A 26,821-nucleotide genomic window follows, 5' to 3' on the forward strand; every position below is an offset into this window, starting at 1 on the left:
CCAAATTACATAGCACAGTCCACCCAAAAAAGTGAACTTCTGAAGTTCTATATTTTAGTCCTACAGAGTGTGAGCGACTTATAAACACTTCAGAAAAGACTTGGCAGGGTTCGTAGGGGACAGCAGAATCGTCACCCCCTGCAGGTTGGCCACGGTGGTGGAGAATGACTTAGCTCCCAGTGAGGTGCAACGCTGGCAAGCGCTGTTCTGCCACGTGTGAAATACTCCAAACATGCAGGAAAGTGTGAAGAATTATATAATGACAGCCATCTGCTAGTCATCTAAGTCTAATAAACCTTAACCTCTTGCTGTATTTGCTTTAGATAGTTTATTTCAAAAATAAAACATTTCAGATAAAGGCGAAGCCCTCTATGTACTTCTCCATGATCTTATGACCATCCCTCCCAAGAATAAAACTGCTCTGCATTACTTATCTATTGTTGCATAACAAATTTGCCACAAAACATAGCAGCTTAAGGTGATAGACACTTCTCACCTCACACAGATTCTGAGGGTCAGGTGTCCAGGAGAGACGTAGCTGGTGGAATCCGGTGGTTCTGGCTCAGCCTCTCTCGCGAGATTCCTGTCAAGCTGTTGTCTGAAACCGCAGCCTTCTCAAGGTTCCACTGGGGCTGAGAATCCTCCCCTCAGCTCACTCATGGGTTGGCAGACCTCAGGTCCTCGCTGGCTGCAATCTTCAGTCCTCACCACGCGGGCCTTTCCCTAAGGCTGCTCACGACATGGCAACTTGCTTCTCCCCACAGCAACAGGTCAGAGAGGTTGAAAACTGAATGCCAAAGATGGAGGCCACAGTCTTTTATAGCCTAATTTGGAAGTGACATAACATCACTTCTGCCATATACTACTGATGACAGACCAACACTAATACGGTGTGGGACAGGACCATACAATGGTGTTAATACCAGAAGGTGGGAATTATTGGGGGCCATCTTGAAGGCTAATCACTGCAGCTTCCAAGAATATTTTTATAGGGTTGACATCAAAGCATCATGGCAGAATGAGTTGCTCTCTTTGTCTCTCCCCTCTAAGTTACAACCAGTAGGATATTCATAAACCAATAAAGGATTTTCCGCATAGCACACCAGGACACCTGAGAGGTCCATACATCTATGCATCTAAAAGTGAGTGGCCTGGACCTAGTGGAGGCAGTGGAATCAGGGAAGCAGCAGCAGCAGCTCCCAAGACTGTAGGCTCCAGGGACTAAGGTAGCCTGTGCTCCTGGAGGCGCCAGGAACTGCTGCAGCTCCCATGACTGAAGGCTCCAGGAACCACATCCCCCTGCCCCAGCAGCAGCACCTCCAGCCCAGCCCTCCCAGCAGCAGGGACTGCATCCAAGACCCCAGTACCCCTGGCAGCAGCAGTGAAGCCCGTCACCTGAGGTTCTAGGAATCACGCCAGCACATGAGACAAGAGGCTCCAGGAACTGCAGCAGACTCCAGACTCAGCCCCCGCCTCGACCTTCAGCAGTGGTGGGTGTGCCTGTGACCTGAAGCTCTGGAACCACTCCAGCACTCCAGACTGGAGGCTCCAGGAACCCTGGTGGTGCCCACAAGCCAACCCCCTTCCTTGGGGGCAATGCATCTGATGCTGGCCCTCACAGCAGCAGGGGAGGGTCTCTGCATTTAAGACCTTGGTGCCCCTGGCAGCAGCAGCAATGCCTGGGACCTGAGGTTTCAGGAACCATGGCAGGGCCCAAGACCAGAGACTCCTGAAACTGTGGTGGTGCCCACAGCCCAGTTACCCATTCCCTCCTGGTGCTGGTGGTGATGCCCCTGACCCCAGCCCACCCAGCAGTGGTGGTGACACTTGCAAACCCAGCACCCTCAGCAGCAGTGGTGCCAGTACTCCCAGAAAACCCGAGAGCAGCAGCACCCAAACTCATGGAGAGCCCAGTACTAGCAACAGTGGAACCCATGACCCTCGTCCCCCCACCTCCAGCTGTAGCGGTGTTCACAACTCTAGCTTCCTACCCACAGCAGTGGCACCTGCAGACCCAACAAACCCAGAGGTGGTGGAAGTGCCCATGACCCTGCCTCCTGCCCCACTCTCCCCCTCCTCCCACCACAGTGGGGTAACCTGTGACCCAGATGACTCTGGAAGCAGCAGAGGTGTTCTTAAGCCTGATGACCCCAGTGGTGACACCCCTGCCTGCAGTGACACCATAAGCAGCAAGACACCAGCAACCTCAGAGGCACAAGCAGCAGAAGGAAGGCACTGATGACACCTCTGATGGAGGCAGTGGAGGGTGGAAAGCACAGATTCTCAAATACAGCCAGAAGTAGCTCAGATCAAAGAAGCCAAAGCCTTACCTAAATAAGAAAGGAGTTTCCTGCCACAAATGTGCAGCAGAGGAACAACTCATCAAGCACCATGAAAAACTATGGTAGCATGGTAACACAAAAAGAAAATGACAACTCTCCAGAAACCAGACAGAAGACTGCAATCTAACTGATAAAGAATTCAGAATAGCTGTCATGAAGAAACAATAAGCTACAAGAAAATGCAGAAAGGCAGTTCAATGAGCTCAGGAGTAAAATTAACAAACAGAAGGACTACTTCACCAAAGAGGTTGAAACTCTAAAAAAAAGAACCAAACATAAATTCTGGAGCTGAAGAACTCAATAAATGAGTTGAAGAATAAAGTAGAAGGCATTGGAAATAGAGCACACCATATGGAAGAGAGAATTAGCCAGCTCAAAGATAGAAATCTAGAAATGATTTAAGTGAAAGAGGAGAGAGAACTAAGATTTTTCTAAATGGAGAACTTCTAAAAGAAATATCCAATTTAATTAGGAAAAACAGTATAAGGATAACGGGTATCCCAGAAGGAGAAGAGATAGAGAAGGGAGCAGAAAAATTATTTAAAGAAATAACAGCTGAGAATTTCCCAAACATGGAGAAAGAACTGCATATACAAGTACCTGAAGCTAATATAACTCCTAATTACCTCATTGGAAAAAGATCATCTCTAAGGCACATTATATTAAAACTGTCAAAAGTCAATGACAGACAATATTAAGGGCAGCCAGAGGGAAAAAAACAATAACCTACAAAGGAACCCTCATTAGGCTGTCAGCAGATTTTTCAGCAGAAACTCTGCAGGTCAGGAGAGAGTGGAATGATAAATTGCAGACATTAAAGATAGCAATTGTCAGCCAAGAATATTCTATCCAGCAAAGTTATCTTTCAAAATATGAAGGAGAAATAAAGGCTTCTGCAGACAAACAAAAGCTGAGGGAGTTCATTGCCACTAGATCTGCCTTATAAGAAGTCTTGAAAAGAGCCCTCCTACCTGAAATGAAAAGGCAAAGGCATACAAAGCTTTATCAAGGTGATAAATAGACAGATAGAATAAGATCAACTCTATATCAGAATAGGTTAGTAAATAATTATAACATAAAGGTTAAAGGGAAAGAAAGCATTAAAAATAACTATAACCACTTCAATTTGGTAACAAACTCACAATACAAAAAGGGATAATAATCTGTGACAACAAAAACAAGAGGGAAAGAGGAAAAGGAAAGAACCTACATAAGCAAATGAAAATAAGGCTTCCAGCAGAAAAACAGCTGTCTCATCTATGAGATCTTTTATATAAACTTCATGGTAACCACAAAATAAAAATTCAAAGCAGAGTCCTGAAACATAAAGAACAAGGAAACTGAGAAACACATCACAAAAAACCACAAAACTGAAATGGCAGACAGAAACACCAGGAAAAAGAAATAATGAAATATAGAGCAACCAGAAAACAAAAGATAAAATGGCAGTATTAAGCCCTCATACATCAGTAATCACTCTAAATGTCAATGGATTGAATTCACCAATAAAAAACACAGGGTGTCTGGATGGATTAAAAAACAAGACCCAACGATATGCTGTCTCCATGAAATCCATCTCAGCTCTAAAGACAAACATAGGCTCAAAGGGATGGAAGATGATTCTCCAAGCAAATGGCAACCAAAGGAAAGCAGGTGTAGCCATACTTATATCAGACAAAACAGACCTCAAGCCAAAAAAGATAACAAGAGACAAAGATGGACACAATATATTGACAAAAGGGACAATCCGTCAGAGGGCATAACATTCATCACAATATATGCACTTAACATAGGAGCACCAAAGTATGTAAAGCAACTATTGGCAGACCTTAAGGGAGAAATTGACAGCAACAGAATAATAGTAGGAGACGTTAATACCCCACTTATATCAATGGATAGATCTTTCAGATAGAAAGTCAACAGGAAAATATTGGTCTTAATTGAAACACTAGACCAGGTGGACTTAATAGGTATAATATAGAACATTCCATCCAAAAGCAGCAGAATACACATTCTTCTCAAGTGCACATGGAATATTCTCCAAGATAGACCGTATGTTGGCAAACAAAGCAAGCCTCAATAGATTTAAGAAGATTGAAATCACATCAAGTATCTTTTCCAAACACAATGTTATGAAACTAGAAATCAACTACAAGAAAAAAGGTGGGAAAGTCACAAATACGTGGAGACTAAACAACATGCTACTGAATAACTATTGGATCAATGAAGAAATGAAAGGAGAAATCAAAAAATACCTGGAGACAAATGAAAATGAAAACAATATACTACAACTGACAGGATGTGGCAAAAGCAGTACTAAGGGGGAAATATGTAGTAATACAGGCCTGCCTCAAAAAACAGGAAAAATCTCAAATAATCTAACACTACACCTGAAAGAACTAGAAAAAGAACAACAAATGGAGTGCAAAGTCAGTAGGTGGAAGGACATAATAAAATCTGAATCTGAATAGACCAATCAATAGTAAAGAGATTGAAACAGTAATCAAAAGCTGCCCCAGCAAACGAAAGTCCAGGACCAGATGGCTTTTCTAGTGAATTCTACCAAACATTCAAAGAAGAGTTAATACCTGTTCTTCTCAAACTCTTTCCAAATACTGAAGAGGAACTCATATTACAAGGCTTACATTACCCTGTTATGAAACCAGACATGGACAACACATAAAGGAAAATTACAGGCCAATATTGCTAATGAACACAGATGCAAAAATCCTCAACAAAATATTAGTAAATCAAATACAATAATACATTAAAAGAATCATACACCACAATCCAGTGAGATTTATTCCAGGGATACAAGGATGCTTCAACATCCACAAGTCAATCAATGTGATACACCATATTAACACAAGGAAAAATAAAAATCACATGACCATCTCAATAGATGCAGAGAAAGCATTTGACAAGATTCAGCATCCATTTATCATAAAAATTCTCAATAAAATAGGTATAGAAGGAAAGTGCTTTAACATAATAAAGGCCATATATGAAAACCCACAGCTATCATCATACTTAATGGTGAAAAACTGAAAGCTATTCCTCTAAGAACAGATGTCCATTCTCACCACTTTTATTCAACATAGTATTGGAAGTCCTAGCCAGAGCTCTTAGGCAAGAAAAAGGAAGAAAAGGTATCCAAATTGGAAAGGAAGAAGTAAAACTGTCATTATTTGCAAATGAATTGGCTTTATATAGAGAAAATCCTAAAGAATCCACAAAAAAACTATTAGAAATAATTAATGAATACACTAAAGTTTGCAGGGTACAAAATCACTTTCATTCCTATATACTAACAAAAAACTAGCAGAAAGAGAAATCAAAAATACATTCCCATTTACAACCACAATAAAAAGAATAAAATACCTAGGAATAAATTTAACCAAGGAAGTGAAAGTCTTATGTGCTGAAAACTATAAGACATTATTGAAAGAAGTTGAGGAAGACACAAAGAAATGGAAAGATATCCAGTGCTTGTGGATTGGAAGAATTAACATAGTTAAAATGTCTATATTACGTAAAGCAATCTACAGATTCAATGCAATCCCAATCAGAATTCCAATAACATTTTTCACAGAAATAGAATAAAGAATCTTAAAGATTATATGGAACAACAAAAGACCCCAAATAGCCAAAGCAATCCTGAGAAAAAAGAACAAAGCTGGAGGTAGCACATTGCTTGATTTCAAAATATACTACAAAGCTATAGTAACCAAAACAACATGGTATTGGCAGAAAAACAGACACAGAGATCAATGGAACAAAATTGAGAGCCCAGAAATAAACGCACAAATCTATGGTTAGCTAATCTTCAACAAAGGAGCCAAGAACATACAAAGGAGAAAGGAAAGTCTCTCCAATAAATGGTGTTGAGAAAATTGGACAGCCACGTGCAAAAGAATTAAAGTAGACCCTTATCTTACATCATACACAAAAATTAACTCAAATTGGATTAAATACATGAATGTAAGACCTGAAACCATAAAAATCCTTGAAGAAAACATAGGCAGTATGCTCTTTGACTTCAGTCTTAGCAGTATCTTTTTGAATATGCCTCCTCAAGAAAAGGAAACCAGTGAAAAATTAAACAAACAGGACTACATCAAACTAAAACGCTTCAGCATGGCAAAGGAAACCATCAACAACAAAAAAAGACAACCTACCAACTGGGAGAAGATATTGCAAATCATATATTCAGTAAGGAGTTAATATCCAAAATATATAAAGAACTCATACGACTCAACAACAGCAAAACAACTCAATCAAAAATGGGCAGAGAGGGGCTGGCCCCGTGGCCGAGTGGTTAAGTTCGTGCCCTCTGCTTCAGTGGCCTGGGGTTTCACCAGTTCGGATCCTGGGCGTGGATATGGCACCACTCATCAAGCCATGCTGAGGCAGCATCCCACATAGCACAGCCGGAAAGACCTACAACTAGAATGTACAGCTATGTACTGGGGGTTTGGGGGAGAAGCAGGAAAAAAAAAAAGATTGGCAACAGATGTTAGCTCAGCTTCCAATCTTAAAACAAAAAAAGCAGAGAATCTGAACAAACGTCTTTCCACAGAAGATATACAGATGGCAGACAGGCACATGAAAAGATGTTCAACATCACTGATTATTAGAGAAATGCAAATCAAAACCACAATGAGATATCATCTCATGCCCATCAGAATGGCTATTATTAAAAAGACAAGAAGTAGCAAGTGTTGGAGAGGATGTGAAGAAAAGGGAACCCTCGTACACTGCTGGTGGGAATGTATATTGGTGCAGCCACTATGGAAAACAGTATGAAGATTCCTCAAAAAATTAAGAATAGAACTACCATGTGATTCAACTGTTCCACTTCTGAGTATTTATCCAAAGTACATGAAAACATTTACTCAAAAAGCTACATGTACCCCTATAGTCATTGCAGTATTATTTACAACAACTGTGACTTGGAAGCAACCTAAGTGCCCATCAATGGATGAATGGATAAAAAAGATGTGGTATATATGTACAATGGAATATTACTCAGCCGTAAAAAAAGATGAAATCTTGCCATTTTCAACAACATGGATGGACCTTGAGGGTATTATGCTAAGCGAAATAAGTTAGACAGAGAAAGGCAAACACCATATGATTTCACTCATATGTGGAAGATAAACAAATGAACAGATACACAGATATAGGAAAGAGAGAATGGAGACTGATGGTTACCAGAGTGGAGGAGGGGTGAGGGGAGGGCAAAAGGGGTAAAGGGGAGCTTGTCTATGGTGACAAATGGCAACTAGACTTTTAGTGGGGAACACAATATAATCTTTACAAAAGTCGAAATATAATTATGTACACCTGAATTTTTTTAAATAAAAGAATGTTTTTATATTTTACAACATAAATATTTATAACATAAAAAATATATAACATTGATTTTTGCATGTTTTTTGATTTCTATACATATCATACTATATATATCATGCAAACTTATGTTTTTGAAATATTTCCATGCTGCTTCATGTAGATCTCATTCATCCATTTTCTCTGCTGTATGAAAATCTACTGTATGACTATACTATAATTTAGATATGCAGTATTTAATTAAAAGACATTCTTTTCATTTTTCTCTGTTAAAATGAGCTGAACATTCTTAAACATGTCAACTTGTGTACATATGCAAAAATTTCTAAGATATATATTTAGAAGTAGAATTACTCTGTCAAAGTGTACTGAGTGAAATCTTCTACTTTCTCATGTCGCAAGCTTGTTCTCCAAAGTGGTTGTACTAATTTATACTTCTGCCAGCTACCGTGATTGTACCCTGTCCTCCACATCCTGACCAACAGAAATGTTAGTAGATACTCTAATTTTTGCCAGTGTGTTGGTGTGAATTGGTATCTCAATGTGGCTTTTATTTGCATTTCACTAGTTATTATTTAAGAATTGATCATTTGAGTTTTCTCTTCTGAGAATTACTTCTTCATATCCTTTGTTCCTTTGTCTAGTGTTACTTGTATTTTTCTTAACAGTTAGAAATAATTTTTATATATTCTGGATATTAATCATTAATGACCTATATATTACAATGATTTTCTCCAGTTTGTGACTTGATTTTGATTTTGTTTTTAGTGTCTTTTGATAAACCAAATGTCTAATTTTAACGAGAGTCAAATTTATCATTATTTTTTTCTTTATTGCTTGTCCTTTTTTGTGTCTTGATAAAAAAAGAAACCTCCCCCAAAAGAGCATAATGATATGTTGCTATAATCTTTTCTAGTGTTTTAATGTTTTAAATTTTATATTTAAGATTTTAATACAATTGGAATTAGTTTTTGTTATGGTATAGTTCTTTTTGTCTTTAGCCTTAGAGTATATAGCCAAGATACTGTTTTCCAAAATTATTTAATTTTTTTCTTCCCCATTTGCTTCAGTGTGGGTATGGTACTGATTTGTTAAGAAAAAGTTAAGTTCATTGTTTGGATTTCATTTTGGGTTCCCCACACATCCTGGTTGATTTTAGTTATTTCTTACTTTAATAAGTATGTGATATATTGACATGGTGTAAACACACAAGGTTTACTTAGAGAAGCGTCCCTCTCTTCTCGTCCCTTCTATCTCATTCCCACTGCTCGTTCTTCCTACTTGATTCCCACCAATCCCCTTGTAGTGGTGGGGTTTGTTTCTGTTCTGTCCTTCTTGTTACACAGGAATAGATACAAGTTTATTTCCTTATGTTCTCTCCTACCTAGAAGAAAGCACATGATAGTATAGATATTCTTTTGCACTTTTTTTTTCACTTAACAATATATTCTGGAATTCATTCCAAATAAGGTCATATGAATCTTCTTCATTCCTTTTTTTAAAATGCTGCATAGCACTCCATCGTGTAAATGCACCATGACTTATTGAACCACTCTTCTATATATGAGTGTTTAGGGTGTTTTAAAATATTTTTCAACTACAAACAAGGCTATAATGAACAACTTTGTGCATTGTTAGAGCTGTATTTTCAAGGTAAAACCGTAGATGTGCAATTTCTAGGTCAAAAAGTAAAAACATACATAGTTTTTTCAGATTTGGTCAAATTCCCCTACAAAAGATTTGCACCAGTTTGCGTTCCCACCGGCAACGTATGAGAGTGTTTCCCAAAGCCTTGCCAATCAAATGTGCTGTCATGCTTTTTCATTTTAGCCAACCCGATAGGTGAGAAATGGTATCTCAATGTCTAATCATGAGAAACTCTGAACAGCTTTTGTATGTTTAAGGGCTATTTTTATATTTTTGTAAATCCTTGGTTTCCTATTTTTCTGTAGGATTTTTGATCCTTAGTTCTGCAGTTTTGAAGAGCTCTTTATGTATGAGGGATATTGGCTCTCTCTCTGTGATTCATGCTGCAAATATTTCCTCCTAGTTTGTCAGTTATCTTTTGATTATGTCTGTGCTAGTTTTTACCATCCAAACACGAAAACTTTCATATAGTCAAACTTATTAGTTTTTCCCTCCGTGTTTTTAGTCATAGTTAGAAATTCTTTTCCACACTAATGTTAAAGAGAAATCTAGTCATTTTTTTTTTCTTCAGTACTTGTATGGTTTCTCTTTTAAACTCCTGATCAATATGGAGTTTATTCTTGGATACGGTATGAGGTGTAGATCTAATTTTATCTTTATCCAATGGCTATCCAGCACCACTTATTAAAAGTCAATCTTCCTTTTCTTTTTTTCTCAGGAAGATTTGCCCTGAGCTAACATCTTTCTCCATTTTTTTGCATGTGGGACACCACCACAGCGTGGTTGGTGAGTGGGGTAAGTCCACACCCAGGCCCTAAACCTACGAACCCTGGGCCACTGAAGTGGAACATGAAGAACTTTAACCACTTGGCCACGGGGCCAGGCCAATTAAAAGTCAGTCTTTGTCCCAATGATTTGAGATGCCAGCTTTGTCCTATACTAAATTTCCATGTGTCTTTAGGTCTATTTCTGGGCTTTCTATTCTATTCCACTCATTATGGTCTATCCATATGCCAGTGCCACACCGTTTTAATAGGCTTTGGAGTGTGTTTTAGTGTCTGATGGGTCTAGTCCCCTTGCATAGATGTTCTTTTTTAGTATTTTCCTGGATATTTTTGCATGTTTGTTTTGCCAATAAACTTTAGTATCAATTTGTCCAATAATCTTTATGATGTGGAGTCATCCCTTAAATAATATGCTTTCATTTGTGTAAGTCTACTTTTGTGTTTTTCCAGAGTAATTTTAAGTTTTCCTGATATAAGTTCTGCATATTTTTGATAAGTTTATTTCTACATATTTAATATTCTTTGTTGCTATTGTAAATTGGGGTTTATTTTCTATTGTTTCTTTAGTCATTGTTTGTGTATAGAAAGACAATTGACTTCTGTCTGTTAATTTTGTATCTTGCTACCTTACTGAATTCTTGTACTGAGTCAGTTTTATCATTGACCATTGATTTTCTAGAGCTTTCCGGTTACACTATCCTATCATGTAAAGATAGAGACAGTTTTACTTCTTCTTTGTCAAATCTTTTGCCTCTAATTAATTCCCCCTTTCTAATTGCATTGGCTAACACCACTAGTACAGTATTGAATAGTAATGGATGTAGTAGGTGTCCTGGCCTCGTTTCTCATTTGAGTGGAAATTCTTCTAGTGTTTTCACATTAAGTAAAATAATAGCTTTAGAACTAATATTTTTTATCATTTTAAAGTGTTTAATTGTGTTAAGACAATGTCCTTCAATTCCTACTTTCTTGAGTACTATTAATAGGAATGGGTATTAAATTTTTGTCAGAGGCTTTTTCAGCATCTATGGAGATAATCATATTTTTTCCCTTAGATCTAGCAGTATTGATTTCCTAATGTTGAAACAACCTTAACTTACTGGGAAAATACCCAATTGGTCATAATGTATTATTTTCTTTATTGTTTGCTATTATTTTATTTAGTCCTTTTGCATCAATATTCATGAATGACAATGGTCTGCAATTGGTTTCTTTCTACTTTTTTTGAAGAGTCTTCATAAGGTTTAGGTATTAAAATTATACTCAATTTATTAAAAGAATTATGAAGTTTTTCTTTATTTTTGTATTAGCATTTTGTACTAGTTTTCTATTTGCAGCTGTAACAAATCACTACAAATCTACCAAATCACTGTTTTGGTGCCTTAAAACAACTCAAATTTATTATCTAACAGTTATGTAAGTCAGAAGTCCAAAGTGGGTCTTGTTGAGCTAAAATCAAGATATTGGCAGGCTGTATCCATTTCTGGAAGTTCTAAGAGAACATTTATTTTCTTGCCTTTGCTGGCTTCTAGAGACCACCTATATTCCTTGGCTCATGGTCTCCTTCCTGCTTCAAAGCCAGCAACAGTTGAGTTTTTCTCTTATTATCCTTCTGACAATGACTCACCTGCCTCCCTCTTCCACATTTAAAGACTCTTGTGACTACATTGGGCCTTCCTGGATAATCCAGGAGAATCTCCCTATTTTAAGGTTAGTGGATTAGTGACCTTAATTCTATCTGAAACCTAATTCCTCCTTGCCATGTAATGTAACATAGTCATAGGTTCTGGGAATTCAGATATAAACATCTTTCAGGGAAAAGGAAGCATTATTCTTCCTGCTACAATCTTCAGTGGTCTAGAGCAATTTATAGAACACTGGAACTCTCCAGTCTTTGAAGGGTTAGTAGAAGACCATGATGAAAATATCTGGGCCTTCCTTCTTAGGAGTGGTGGTTCTTTAATAATTGCATCTGTATCTTCTGTGGAAATGTAGTCTGTTTGTACTTTCTCTCTCTGATGGGCTCAATTTAGATAATAGATACTTCTTTAGAAAATTACCCATTTAAGATTTCAAATGTATTTGTATAGAGGTCTACAACATACTCTTTTATGATCTTTATTTCTTCTTTCTGTTTCCTCCTTGTCATTTCTTATTTTGTTTATTTGTGCTTTCTCGCTTTTTTTTGTTCAAGTTAGCTAGTGGTTTGCTGTTTTGTTAAGTTTTTCCAGTTGAGTCTACTAGTTTTCTATTCTCTACTTCATTAATTTCTGCTTTTATCTTTATTATTTCTTTCCTAGTGCTTCCTTTTGGTTTACTTTGTTGTTGTTTTCCAGTTTTTTCAGGTAAGTATTTGTTGTGTATTTACATCCTTTCATTTTTTACTTTTGAAAGCATTTCCTGCTATGAATTTTCCTCTGATAATTACTTTAAATGTTTCCTATATATTAGTGTTTTTGTTTCTTGGTTTTTGTGGTTTTCTAAAAAAATCCCTTAATTTCAGTTTATATTTTCCTTTTCACCCAAGAGTTGTTTAATAGGAGGCTTTTTAAGTTTTTCAGTTGGACGACCTTTTTGTTTTTAATTTTGGTTAATGATTTCCATCTTTATTTCATTGGTTAATAATTTCTACTTTTGTTACATTGTGATCAGAGAACATTGCTTATAATATTTCAAATTCTTGGAACTAACTGATATTTTCTTTGTGATCATTTTTTTTTTTTAAAGATTTTATTATTTCCTTTTTCTCCCCAACACCCCCCGGTACATAGTTGTATATTCTTCGTTGTGGATTCTTCTAGTTGTGGCATGTGGGACGCTGTCTCAGCATGGTTTGATGAGCAGTGCCATGTCCGCGCCCAGGATTCGAACCGACGAAACACTGGGCCGCCTGCAGCGGAGCGCGCGAACTTAACCACTCGGCCACGGGGCCAGCCCCTGTGATCATTTTTTATGAATGGTTCAAAGGCCTTTGATAAAAAGGTATATTCACTTACATTATCAAAATATAGAGTTCAATATATATCTATAAAACATACCTAATTGATTGTTTTGTTTTGTTTGTCCGCTGGATCTGTCTTAAACTAAGAGTTGTAAATCTCCTTCCTAAAGTTGCTTGCTGTGTTATTTGGAGCATAGATATTCATAAGTGTTACATCTTCATTGTAAATTTGGCTTTTACCTTTAAAAGGTGCCCTTCTTTGTTGTGTTTAACACTTTTAGGTTGAATTCTTATTTGCTGGATATCAGGATCGCTACTCCTGCTTTCTTATTGTTTCCATTTTCCTGGAATACCTTTATCCATTTTTATTTTGCCTTTCTGAATCATTTTATTTTATATATCTAATGGATATAGCATATAGTTGGGTCTTATATTGTGAGCCAAACTGAGAATCTTTTTCTTTTAATTGGTGAATTTAGTCTATCACATCCATTAATATAGCCGATATGTTTGGTTTCAATTCTATCATAATGTTTTATAATTACATCTATTATATTTGCTGTGTTTCTTTTTTTGTAAAGATGTATATTCTTTGCTCTTTAATTTTAAAGGATGGAATTTAGGAATATTTTATTTTTATTCTAGTAGTTACCTTTGTACTTACACCTTTTTGAATGTATATAGTCCCCTGTTTTCTTAGCCAACCTTTGACCATCCTATTTGTCAGTTTGTAATTATATCTTTTAACTCCTACCTATTGCCTACATAACAAGTAATAAGCTTGTTTTACTTTCTTCCTTCTCTCTTCTATCCCTTACTAGTCTTTAGTTAAATTATTTCTATTTATCAAGACATATAGCATTTATATGTTTGTTTTCCACCCTCATTCTCACATTTCTTTTTGTCTTAGATCTACAATTCCCTATACAAATGCTCACATCAGTTATTTTGCTGAAAATTTTCCAGTCATCTCTTGGCTGAATGAAGGTCACATTCTAGGCTATGCCTCAAGAAAAACTCATGGGCACAAAATTCCCTATGTCCTTGTATGTTTCAGACTTTTTCTATAGCCTTGATATTTAGATGGCTTATCTTTGTAGAAAATCCTTGTTTCACATTTTCTTTCATTAAGTTGTTCGTTATTTGTTTATTTATTTTTAAATGTTGCTCCATTGTTCTCTTGCTTTGAATAGCTAATACTTGTGCCCTTGCAATTAAGTAATCTTTTTGCCTAGAGGTCTTGATTTTTTTTTTTAAGTTTCTGAATTTTAACAGGTACATCTTAGAGTTGCTAAATCTGGGTTAATTTTCCCAGGTACCCAGTGGGCTCTGTTGATATGAAGACCTAATTTTTTGGAAAGTTTTCTTACACTATAGTTTTTAAGCATTAGACCTGTTTCATTGTTTAGTTTTCCTCTTCAAAGAGTCTAATACTATGAGTATTAATTTTTCTTTTTCTGTTTTCCATTTCCAATATTTTCTCTATGACCCTTTTTACTTCTTTCTTTTTCTCATTTTTATTTTCTTAGTTGCTTTTCTACCTTTTAAAATGTTTCTTGTTAAATTTTTATCTTAATATATATTACCTTGGGCACCTTTTAATTTAATCTTCATTTCTGAGATAACTGTCTTTTCCTTGCATTTTGAAATTCAAGTAACTCTTTTTATTATGTCCTGTCCTTTGTCCATTTCTGTTCTTAGTTTTTACATTTCTCATTCAAGATCTTTTGTTTATATCTCCAAATGCTACTTTTAGTATGTTTAATTCAGTTTTGAGTGTTCTTTGATAGTTTTCTTCTGCTTCACGGTTGTTTTCTTGGAGGCAATTTTCATCAGTTGAGGTGTTTGGGATCTTATTTTCTGATTCTTTGTAAAAATTCTATATCTCTTTTTTCACTTTTCCTGTTCATTTTTTTCAGTCTTGGGTGTAGTCTTTGGTGCCTTCTTCTGCCAGTGTAGCCAAGTCCAGATTCTTTAGTGGATTTTGTGGGTGAGTAGAGCCAGGAATTGGGGCCTCTGATTTTTTGGTACTCTTTTGCCTTGTAGGACCCTAAATTTCACCCTTTTTCTTCTTTTCCTCTTCACCACCCAACTACCATAGGGAACTTCTCCTTTCCTTTTTGCTTTTTTTCTTCCCCAGAAACTCTTCCTTTCAAAAGACTTCCACTTCAAGTCACACATATCTTTAGGTTCCTACTTGTTAGACCACACCTGGATCTCCCGGGAGACTTCTGTAGTGTTTTCATAGAGTGAACTAACTGGGCCTGCTCTTTTCTTTTTCCTGCAGTTTGTCTTGCCTGGTTCTTCCTCAGAGAAAAAAGTGTTATGGAAGGGCAAGAGTATGAGAGATTGCTTTCTGAAATTTGGTGGGTTTTACATTTACTTATAATAATTTTGAATTTAGGCATTCTGTATCCTTAACTTATGCTGATGATGTGATTTTTATGTATTTTTATTTTTTTCTTCTTGTTATTCTTTATTGATTTTGAAGAAATGTTGGGAGATGTGGACATAGGTAAATTTCATTGTCTTCCTTCTTTCTCTTTTTAAATCTTTACTATATCTGTCAAATAGCCCTCCTTTTTCTTTAATAGATTTATTTGTACCTTCTATCTTTTCTCTCTTTTACCTGAGCTAGTTTTTAATTTTCATTCATTTATTCATTAATCCCATAAATATGCATTCAGTACTACTCTGTGCTAGGCACTGTTCAAAGTGGAGAATGCAACAAACAGCAATCAAAAACCCCAAACTAAAGTGGGAGTACATTCTACTAGAAGGAGATAAACAACAAACAAATAAGCAGGTTAGGGGCCAGCTCTGTGGCCAAGTGGTTAAGTTCACACGCTCCACTTCAGTGGTGCAAGGTTCATAGGTTCAGATCCTGGGCATGGACCTAGCACCACTCATCAAGCCATGCTGGTGTCCCACATAAAAGAACTAGAATGACCTACAACTGGGATAAACAACTACGTACTGGGGCTTTGGGGAGAAAAAAAAAAGAGGAAGATTGGCAACCGATGTTAGCTCAGGGCCAATCTTCCTCACCAAAAAACATACTTAAAAAAAATAAGCAAGTTATGATAAGTGCCTTGGAGAAGAAAAAATCAGGAAAAAGGAGATAGGGAGTACTGACGTAAGTGAGGATGTATTATAAATTTACATAGGTATTATGGGAGGGCTTACTGATAAGGTGACAGTGGTTAGGAAACAAGATATGGGTAGCTGGGGAAAAGGTATTCTAGGCACAAGGATCAGTGGGAACAAAATGCCTGATTTGAGAAAATACTTGACATGTTGGCGGCACAGCAAGAGGGCCAGCATGGCTGGAGTGTGGTAGATGGTGGGGAGAGCACCAGATAATGAGATCAGAGTGGTAACAGAGGGCCAGTTACCTTTGGGCCTTTGAAAGGACTTTGGTTTTGATTCTGAGTAAGAAGAGAAGCCTTTGGAGGATAGAGGATAGGAGAGAGACATACTCTGACTTTATTTCTAAAATTTCTCATAGTCCAATTTGTTGGGAACAGACTGGGGGTAGGGGCAAGTGTAGGTACAGGAACATCAGTTGGGAGGATATTGCCATTATCCAAGTGAAGTATGGTGGCAGCTTGGACCAGGACACTGATAGCAGAGGTATAAGAGGTGGTCAGATTCTTGATCTGTTTTTAAGGTAGAGCTGACAGGATTTGCTTCTAGATTACATGTAAGATTATAGTTCATTATATTATTTTCAAAGAACCATGGTCACCTTCACTTTAAGTGTAGACTTTTTGCAAACATCAGATGTAATCACTAGTTGTGGGACACCTGCCATTTTCTTCCCTAAAGTAGAAGCATATTTGGGAATCTGGTATGTGCTGCAGAATAAAAGCTATTTAGAATCGTTGGTTTGAGGCCATGTGGCAATCTAGAGTTAGCATTGCTAATGATGTTATTTAGTGATAGACCCACACAAATAGATGGCCAGGGTCTTATCATCAGTGGAAAAAGAGAGAGAGAGGAAAATGGTAAGGTGATTATGAGAGTTAGCTTTCTTCTGTTCTTCTATCAAAAAGACAACAATGGATAGTTGCACCCTTAAAATCTTGTACTTCTTCCAAGATCCAAATCAGAAGAAAAGTCCAGGGGCCGGCCCCGTGGCTGAGTGGTTGAGTTCATGCACTCTGCTTCGGCAGCCCAGGGTTTCACTGGTTCGGATCCTGGGCGTGGACGTGGCACCACTCATCAGGCCATGCTGGGGTGGCATCCCACATGCCACAACTAGAAGGACTCACAACTAAAATATACAACTATGTACTGGGAGGATTTGGGAAGAAAAAGCCAAAAAAAAAAAAAAAAAGATTGGCAACAGTTGTTGGCTCAGGTGCCAATCTTTAAAACAGAAAAGTCCAGGTGGATGTGAAAGTACTTTCTCCATCTTTGGTTGATGGTGTCTATGCAGTTGGGCCCAAGGGTTACTGTTCCTCAGGGGTTTTAAACACCTTCCAAATGTTAGCACAACAGCTGTGTTGTTGCATATTAGCAGAGTCTTTGTGTCGTGAAGTTCTTCAACTTTGGCTAGGGTAAGTCCACTCAGTCTTGAGTGTATTTATCCAACTGGTACTTTCTGTGTGCCTGGCACTGGCTAAGTAATAAGGATACAGTCGAATCCTTACAGGCAGATGTGGTCACTGCTCTCATGGAGCTGGTGACCTAGTAGGAAGACAGATATTAAAGGAACAGATCAGATAACTATTTCATTGCTGTGGTAAGAAATGCTACAAAGAAGGAGTAGAGGTTTCTGGGAGAATCTCTTCTTTTTTTCTTCCCTTATTCTTCCCCCCAGACCCCCCCAATACAGAGTTGCATGCTCTAGCCATAGGTCCTTCTGGCTGTGCCACATGGGACACCACCTCAGCGTGGCCTGATGAGCAGCGCCATGTCCACACCCAGGATCCAAACTGGCAAAACCCTGGGCCACTGAAGTGGAGCGCACGAACTCAACCACTCGGCCACAGGGCCCGCCCCTCTGGGAGAATCTTAACCTGGCTGAGGGGTTGATGACTAGTCTTCCTAAAGGTAAGAAGCCATTTGCTGAGATCAGTGACACATTCTTCTATTTCTGCAGTGATCCCAGTCTGGTTTGGGGAGACCACTGCTTCATCACGGTATAGTAAGGACTAGGGCGCTGGCCACATCCTTTCATCCCTTCTTTATAATGGCAGCCACATTGTTGATTGATATGCAGCTTCTGGTCCACTGTGATCTTCCCTTTCATCTAATATATGTCAAATAGACAGATGCACTTTGGAGCTTTGCCAGCTGCCTCCCTTCTCTGTATCTGATTCTACCTGTCAGTTATCCAATCTTGTCCAACCTATCCATCCAGCTAGTAGAGATCATTTTGAATTTCACTTCTCTTATGGGAGTAGTCAACTCTTCTGAATATAATGCAGAAACAAAGACGATATCTCTCCTGCAGTCATCCTAGTTACTGACTTAAAAGGAAAAGAAATAAAGGTACTTTCAAAGACTAACAGACTAGAAAAAAAGACTGTCCTACATAAGTAGCAACCTTCCTACTTGGATATTGCGGAAAAGTGACATTTTTATAGTTCTCTTTTGACAAGTATGTAAGGACAAAATAGTACATATGTTATTTGTTTCTTTTTTATAATTCCCTTAAATTCTAAATCCTAGCTATTACATCAAAGGTGTTTTAGAACATCTATTGTCTGTATGCAGATGATCATAACCACCAGTCACTTCTAGTTGAAAGATTTCTGTTTTGTATTTTTCCTTTCCAGTCCATTCTCACCTCATTAAAATCTCTAGATGGATTGTGTTTGGTAAAAGCTATGCATATTTTCCTGGCGATCCCCTTTGCTAAAATCCAGGGCTCCAGCTCCAGCTCATATTTTAAATGCATGGAAAAAGGAGGGGCCTGGTCGGTGGAACCAAAATAAACAGATGGTTGCCTTGACAATTTGTAAGAGGATCTTTCATGATCGTTTTTCATGGTTTTCTTTTGAAATAAATAGTGAAACAGAGACGCAGTTTTTGTCTCTGACCTCCTGCAAATGGCCCCGTAGCTCACAAACTGCATTAAACACCCAAATGCCTCTGCCAAGGAGCCCCTTCGCTTAGTTCCACTCCTCCGTGCTCCCATCTCACCTCCCTTCAGAAAATGGTCAAGACCTGTTCTCAAGGCAGACTGCTAGTGTTGTGGGTGTGAATGTGAGTGAGACACAGCAAGGAGGCCATGATATTTTGGGAAAGACAAATGTAAACAATTACTATTACATGGAGCAGAAGGTCATCAGCAAGAGTAACTATACAGAATGGTGTGAAATCATAGAGAAGGAGAAAATTCACTCCAAACAGGAGGATCAGGTAGGAGAGGTGAAGTGGTGCTGACTGGATCTTGGGAGTCCAGTTTGAGCAGGAGGAGACTTGAGTCTGACACGGGTGATTGAGGGTTGGGGCTGGGTAAGGAATTTCAAGTTTAAGGAAGACAGAGAAGCAGAAATAATAAAATTGAACATTTTAACATTGACTTATGCACATGGTTTCTCCTGTGTCAGTTTAAAGTTATTCATGCCTTGGTTTATAAATATACTTGAAATCCACAACAGTAGAGGCTCTTGTTCCAAGTTCTGAAAATGTGGGGCAGTTTTATAAATATGTTTGCATTTCCTTTTACATTTTCATATGCTCAGATCCCTTATCCAGATTATCCCACAAACTTACAATTATGTAAGCTTTGCAAATAAAAAGTTTCAACAATTGCAATGCAATTCATAAAGTACTGTGGCTAAGGTCATACGCTTTCAAGTCAGATCTGAGTTCAAGACTCTATCGTCTCCTGGCTTTCTGTACACCTGACAGTTGTGCAATCTCTGGGCCCCGGTTTTCTCATCTACAAGATGGAGATGATCATAAGGCTTATTTCATATTGTTTTGTGAGAGTTACATGAGATATTGCATGCAAGCCCTAAGCATAGTGCCTGGCATCTGTTAATGATCAGTTAATGTTCATTATTAGTTGCTGCTCCAAAACAGAGTATTTATAAGCTTTTCTCTGAAGAGATATACCAAAAGACCTTCATGTGACTATTCTAAATGCTCATTCCTACTCCAATGCGAGAAAAAAATGCCAGAAATAAAAACCATCTCAAACTCTTTTAAATATTAGGATCCAGAATGTCCCAGATTTCATCAACCTATGAAGTCCTAGCTTCTTTTTATGCCAAATTACAATAATCTAAATCCCCATTCTGTATGTCTTCAAGTAGTTCAGTCTTGTTTTAGATGTTCAAGCACTCTGGGGATCCTTAGAGGATTTTTGTCAGGGGTGCCTCCCTCCCGAGCCCTTGGCTTGCACCGTGTTGTACAGTCCAGTTTATTTCCCTCAACGTGAGTTTCATTGGGCGTTCTTCCACTTTTAAAGGCCCCAAAAGAAGAAGCTGTTACTTCCTCACCCCATCCTAAGGTCCCATCCTGATTTCTTCAGTGACCTCTTCCAAGGACGTTTTGTATGTAAGAAGGATCACTTCAAGGAAATCTCACTCCTGCCAGGTGGCCCTCAAAAGACAACAAATATCCAAGAGAAGCCTAGAATTCTGTGTTGTGTCAGAAAGGAAGGAATGTAGACTAATGAGTTGTATCCAAAGGACACAGGGACCAACAAGAAAGTGCTCTTATTGGCCAGAGATGAGATAAACTGAGCATCTAAAAAGGCTTAGAAATTCAATTGATTAAAACACATTGTGTACATTAACATAAAAACATGAGTTTACAATGATATTTTGAAAAAATGAGAGAAAACAAACAACCTCTTTGGGTACCATTGCAACACCAAGTCTCCATTCAGAAAATTGGAACTTAAAAAGAAAGGATTAAGCATTTATCCTATCTTTCCTGTTCAAACTGTATTGCAGGGAATTGAAATCACCCTACTTGATGAAAAAAATTCTTTTCTTATATAAAAATTCCAGCTAATAAATGCGAAAGGATGATAGAATCTGAACGTCATATTGTAACTCCCTATGAAATAATTGATTGAGGTCATAATCATTAACAAATGAACCATTAGATGAAAGGTTGATAGGGAACTTTATAAGGGAGGAGTGAAGCTGTCACATCTGATCCTCTATGGCTTCGCTAAAAATGGAACACCCAAACATTGCGTGCTTCCTGATGAGATGCAATATGATGCCCACAACATCACAGCTGAGGTATTATTGCTCAAATAAATTGAGCCTGAATCTCAGCCAGGCTTAAGAACGAAATTTCATTTTCAGGGATGTCGGAACAAGTGAAATGACAGTACAAGGAAACAAACAGGCAAATCCAAAATGTGGGGCATTCTATAAGCCAACCAACCCAGGTCCTGATCAAGGCAATGGCACAGAGGAGAAAGGAAGAGGAGGGGTGGGGAAACTGTAAAATGATTTTCTTTCAGAAACCAGGGAAATTTGGTTATGGACTAGGTGTTAGATGCCAAGGATGTATTGTCAATTTTGTTTGGTGTTTTAATGGTATTGTGCTTATGTAAAAATGTTCATAATTTTCAGTGGTGCATACTAAAGACTTTGTTTTAAAATACTTTAACAAAGGAAAAAAGAAGTCAGACAAATGAAAATAAAGTGACAAAATCTTGATAACTGCTGAATCTGGGTGATGGATATATGAAAAAAAAGTAAAAAACTGATAGATGAAACAAATGTGCCAAAATCTTGATAACTGTTGAAACTGGAAATGGGTATATGAAAGTCCTTCTATTTTTGAGTATGTTTGAAGTTTTGTGGTTTTTTTAAAAGATTTTATTTTTCCTTTTTCTCCCCTAAGCCCTCCGGTGCATAGTTGTGTATTTTCAGTTGTGGGTCCTTCTAGTTGTGGCATGTGGGATGCCACCTCAGCATGGCTTGATGAGTGGTGCCATGTCCGCACCCAGGATCCGAACTGGTGAAACCCTGGGCCGCCGAACTTAACCACTCAGCCATGGGGCCGGCCCCAAAGTTTTTTAACTTATAAAGAAAACAAACATGGCACAACTCCAGGACATTGGTACCTTTTTCAAAATCTGGGTTACTTGCTCTGAGTAATCTTACCACGTGTGCAATTTCAGCAACACCGTATAGGGTGGACTGAGCCAACCCCAGCCCATGCCCTTTAGTGTCCTTTGTGCACAAGAGGAGAAGCTGAATCCCATCTTTCTTTGTGTAGCCTCCCCGTCTCCTCCTAGTCTCCCGTGGGCAACTGCCTGAGCGAGCACTCTCACACATCGCCCAAGAACAAGCAGTGATTTTCGAGCAGATGCAATCTAAACCTTAATTTAGAAAGAAACAGTTTGCTAAGGTGCACGTTTAAGCATTCTTTACACCACTATAGGGAGAAGTTTAGCTTCTTGGAACCTCCCCACTCCCACTGGCCCCTTCCACATTAGGGGCTTTGCTCTATCTTGTCTTGATCAGATACCTTTTGTGCAAGCACTACTGCCTCCAAGTGAATGCAAGCCACTACTTTTTAAATTTTTAATTGTGTTAAAATGCGCATGACATAAAATTTACCATTTCAACCATTTAAGTGCATGGTTCAGTGACATTCAGTACATTCACATTGTGTGCAACCAATGTCTAGAATTCTCTTTATCTTGTAAAACTGAAACTCTATACCCATTATACAACAATTCCCCATTCCCACCTTCCCCCAGCTCCTGGCAACCTCCATTCGACTGGTTCTAGTCATTCCCGGTGAAAGAGGCAGCCTGTGCCTCCCAGCGTCACAGAGCCCAGGCAGTGTTGGCTGCCTTCCCCCTGGTACACCTCTCTTTATTTTTTTTAATTTTTTTTTTTTTTTTTGGTGAGGGAAATTAGCTCTGAGGTAACATCTGTTGCCAGTCTTCCTTTTTGCTTGAGGAAGATTGTCGCTGAACTAACATCTGTGGCCATCTTCCTCTATTTTGTGTGGGATGCCATCACAGCATCACTTGATGAGTGCTGCATAGGTCCATGCCCAGGATCCGAACCTGTGAACCCTGAGCCGCCTAAGCAGAGGGCACGGACTTAACCACTACGCCACCTGGCCAGCCCCTACACTTCATTTTAAAACAATAAAAATAATGCATACTGGCAAGAGGGTAAAAAGTGGAAATTCACTCTCTCACCTCTCTTTCCCATTCCTCAAGGGTCAGCTGCTCTTATATGAACAGTATGTATTTTTCCAAAACTTTATTCTAGGAATATACAAATGTATGTACGTGTGTAGTTTTGCTTTGTGTTTTATAAAAGTTTATTTTCTCACTCAACAATGTATCATCTTTCCATACCTTGGGAAGGTGTTGGATGTCTAGTATTTTCCATTTTTATGCTGTTACAAACAATGCTGAACTGAGTATCCTTATGCATACACCCTTGCATATTTCTGTGAATATTGTTGTAGGATAGAGGTAGAAACATTGGGTCAAAGTGTGTGTACATTTAAAATTTTGATAGAAATTGAATTTGAAAAAATAAAACAATTTTGGTAAGTACAGCCATATTGCCTTCGTAAGGAATTATGCTTATTGACCTGTTAGCTTAAAGAAAGATTTGAGCTTATTCTTTCAGGTTTAGGGCAAACATCCAGTCTGTTATTTGATCACCAAATATCCTTATCCTCTCTACAAGCAAATCTAAATAGCCTGTGTTACTTAATTAAAATCCATTTGGAAAATCTCAAGTTAGTAAAATTACCTAATTTTAACAACTTTTGTCTGCTTATAGTCTTAGGAAAATTTAGCGGACAAAGATGTAATTGTATAATTCTGAAAATGATACATTTCAGGATTTCTCCTTTGAGATTTCAGGAAATATAAAGTTAATCTTGAAAATATGTGCATCTTTTTCGGGATTACATAAATATATTTTTAAATATCCAGTCTCTCTCTTTTTTTTAATACCACGTCTCTTTTGAAAAAGACTTTTGCCCCCTACTCCCTTCCCTTTTTGATTTTTAATTGTTTGAAAAATTACAAATTGCCCAAAAAGCTCAAGTCCTCTAAGGCTTTTATGGTAGTATGTCCAGGAGAAATATCTGCCCCAAACCCCAATTTTAATTGCTTAAGCCACTTAAATGGTTTGTGTATGTCAATCTAGGCAAATGATTTCACAATTATATTTCAAATATAAAGATTTCATCCAACAAGGCAAAAATTGTTCATGGCACACAAATTTGAAAATAAGCAATTGGTGGTCCCATTAGGCAACCAATGCGCCCAGAAGAGGAGTTAATGGAAGGAAAGGGCGTAGCCATCACGTCTATAAACATTTTTCCTTCTCAGGAAAATAGAAAGCCAGTGTTTGGGCAGAGCGGGTCCCTCTCAGCCCTCTCAGTAGTCCTCAGCCCGGAGGATCCCCTGGAGCCCAGGATCTTCTTTTGTGCTTCCTGCGTCCTCTCCAGGCGTGTGTGCGTCGTGCAGAGGCGCGTCTGCGCTCCGGCGCGCTGGGAGCGGCCGGGCTCCCTGCTGCGAGCAGGCTGGCTGTCCTCGTAGGGAGATGGCATTGGTAAATGCTCGATTGTTATGCGACTATTGATTCGCCTCAATCTGAGGATTCCAGTGGCAAAGTGACCCTCCCTCCGCCTGTCCCCTCCCTTCCTGGCTCCCGCCCTCCCCCTCCCCGCAGCGGGATCCTCACGCTGCCTACCGCCCTGCGCTCCTCCTCCTCTCGTTCCTGTGGCTTCTGGATTCCTGAAGTTATTAGGAGAAATAAGGTAGCCGAGGGGACCACATGGAAGTTGTGACAGCTCCCAGCGGCGCGCCCCTTTCGTTTGAGCCACTACCTCGCCTTAGGAATTACCCGCTGACACGTTGAATGAAGGAGGTCCCCTTGCCAACCAGCCTGCCGGGATGGGCCACTGCTGCTGCAAGCCTTATAACTGCCTTCAGTGCCTGGACAAGACGGTACTTTGCCTTCCCTCTCCCTCCTTTTCCCCCTCCTCCTTGGAAAGGGCAGAGAGAGAGCCTGACCAGCCACCTCTGTCCCTCTCCCCTGGCATGTGTGTGCGCTTTGTTGGTGAGCAGGAGGCTGCCCTTACTGGTTCCAGTGAGCTAATTGTGCGTGGTGCTCACAGAAACATTTGTTCTCACATACTCTGCAGTGCCTTACATAATTCTGTATTCCTGCAGTCTCAAATGAAACTGTTGCATTTTCCTGAATCAGGAGGGCTCTGCTCAAACATCTTGAAATCCAAACTGCCAAGAAATCCTTGGAATATTCTTAATGCATTTTAATGTACCTGCAAAACCTAAGACCTTCCAGTGAGGAATTTCGATTAGCTAGACATGTTTCTCTTGGCCAACTGCTAACTTTGAAAGTTTGTCACTCTTTTTTTACAAACAGCATCCATCCTTGTAATTTATATTCTTAAGGTCAGAGAAGAAAGCAGCAGTACAGTCATTCTCTCTGTACTTCTTTGCGTCGCAGAGGGGTGAATAACACAGAGGTGGAAACTTAACTAGCCACAGAGTCTGAGGCTGTTTATGTCTTCACTGGAAGGAAAATTCACAGCCAGGAAACTGAGAATAGAAGAATTGTATGACAATTCCAACACAAAGCCTTTCTTTGCTTTTGACATTTGCCTGTGAGCCTAGAGAGGAATTAGGATATGCTTTTAATTTCACTTCTGGAAATGTATTGGCAAGAAGTCTTGTCTCTGATATATTTTATTTTCACACATATTGGATTTCTCAAAGATGCATGAAATGGGATTTAGCAAGGAGTTGAAATTGCCTCTTTTTACACATGTGGGTATCAGCTGCATAGATAGCTTGAAGTATAGTATGTGACCAAGTGAAGGAAAATATATGGCTTACTATAAAACTCATTACAAGGAGGTCAGCTGGGAACATCTTAGTTATCAGTTCTGTTTATGCACTTTGACCTCAAGTAGGGTTACATACCACCTAGGAAAATTAAACTGATGTCTTAAAAGTCACCTGGTACTTTTGTTCCAATAGAAATAACTATTTCAGTGGGTTTGACTTTTGCTACCATGAGTATGAACTAAAATATTTATGTACATATTTGTGTGCTTTTAACAAATAAAAATGTAAAACATTTGCACTCAGTTGTCTGTAATCCAACATTGACGTGAGTAAGCCCTTTTTCCAGAGAAGTAGTTGCAAAAAGGTGTTGAAGCTTTGTAACAACAGTTATGATAAAAGGGAAGGTTTTGCTACATGTGCAGTGCTGTTGTAATGTTCATCTTCCTAAGCCCTGGTGCGAAAGTTTTAAAAATAGAAGCAGTAATGGGCAGGACATTTTTGAGAAAATATGATTTTAAAGTGATATGTCCTCCTTTTTTTTTTCAAGTCAAGTTCATGAAAATAATTATCCCTGTGTCATTCTTTAATTTAGAGACTTTGGAAGATAACTGAATGTTACTTCATCTCGTTAGCAGTATGATGTTTAAGTAACTTTCAAATGTTTTAGCTTTGAAACTTCAATCTTAGACAAATTATTCTTTACCGAGGAACTTAAAAACTTACACTGCATGTGTCAACTCTCTCACTGTGTTTACACCCACATTTCCACTATTTTAGAATAGCATTCCCATTGGAGGTTTTGTAAAATGTTCAAAGGTGCTCATTTTAGGAATGAAGATTTTCTTTACTTTAATTTAAAAAGTCCTCGTTTTATTTAGTTGCCAGCTTTTCAGGATAACTTCACAGGCAGTATGCCAAAATCATTTGTTTATCCCCTAGTTACCTATTGGGCAGGCGTTGTAGACTA

General features: G+C 38.5%; 1 protein-coding gene across 13 annotated transcripts in view; it reads left to right on the top strand.

Moving 5' to 3' along the window:
- The window catches only part of MTUS2 (microtubule associated scaffold protein 2), a 559,486-nt gene that overhangs the window by 470,987 nt on the left and 61,678 nt on the right, over positions 1–26,821 (top strand). Inside the window, exon 1 of one of the 13 annotated variants that reach the window (XM_001915179.6) lies at positions 24,478–24,990. The exons of the other annotated variants lie outside the window; for them this stretch is intronic. Coding sequence (XP_001915214.1) covers positions 24,937–24,990 — 54 coding nt within the window. The 5' untranslated portion in view covers positions 24,478–24,936. Of the gene's footprint in view, positions 1–24,477; positions 24,991–26,821 lie in introns of those variants that run through there. 13 annotated transcript variants of the gene reach the window in all.

This window comes from Equus caballus, chromosome 17, assembly GCF_041296265.1.
Source record: "Equus caballus isolate H_3958 breed thoroughbred chromosome 17, TB-T2T, whole genome shotgun sequence".
Classification (NCBI taxonomy): Eukaryota; Metazoa; Chordata; class Mammalia; order Perissodactyla; family Equidae; genus Equus; species Equus caballus.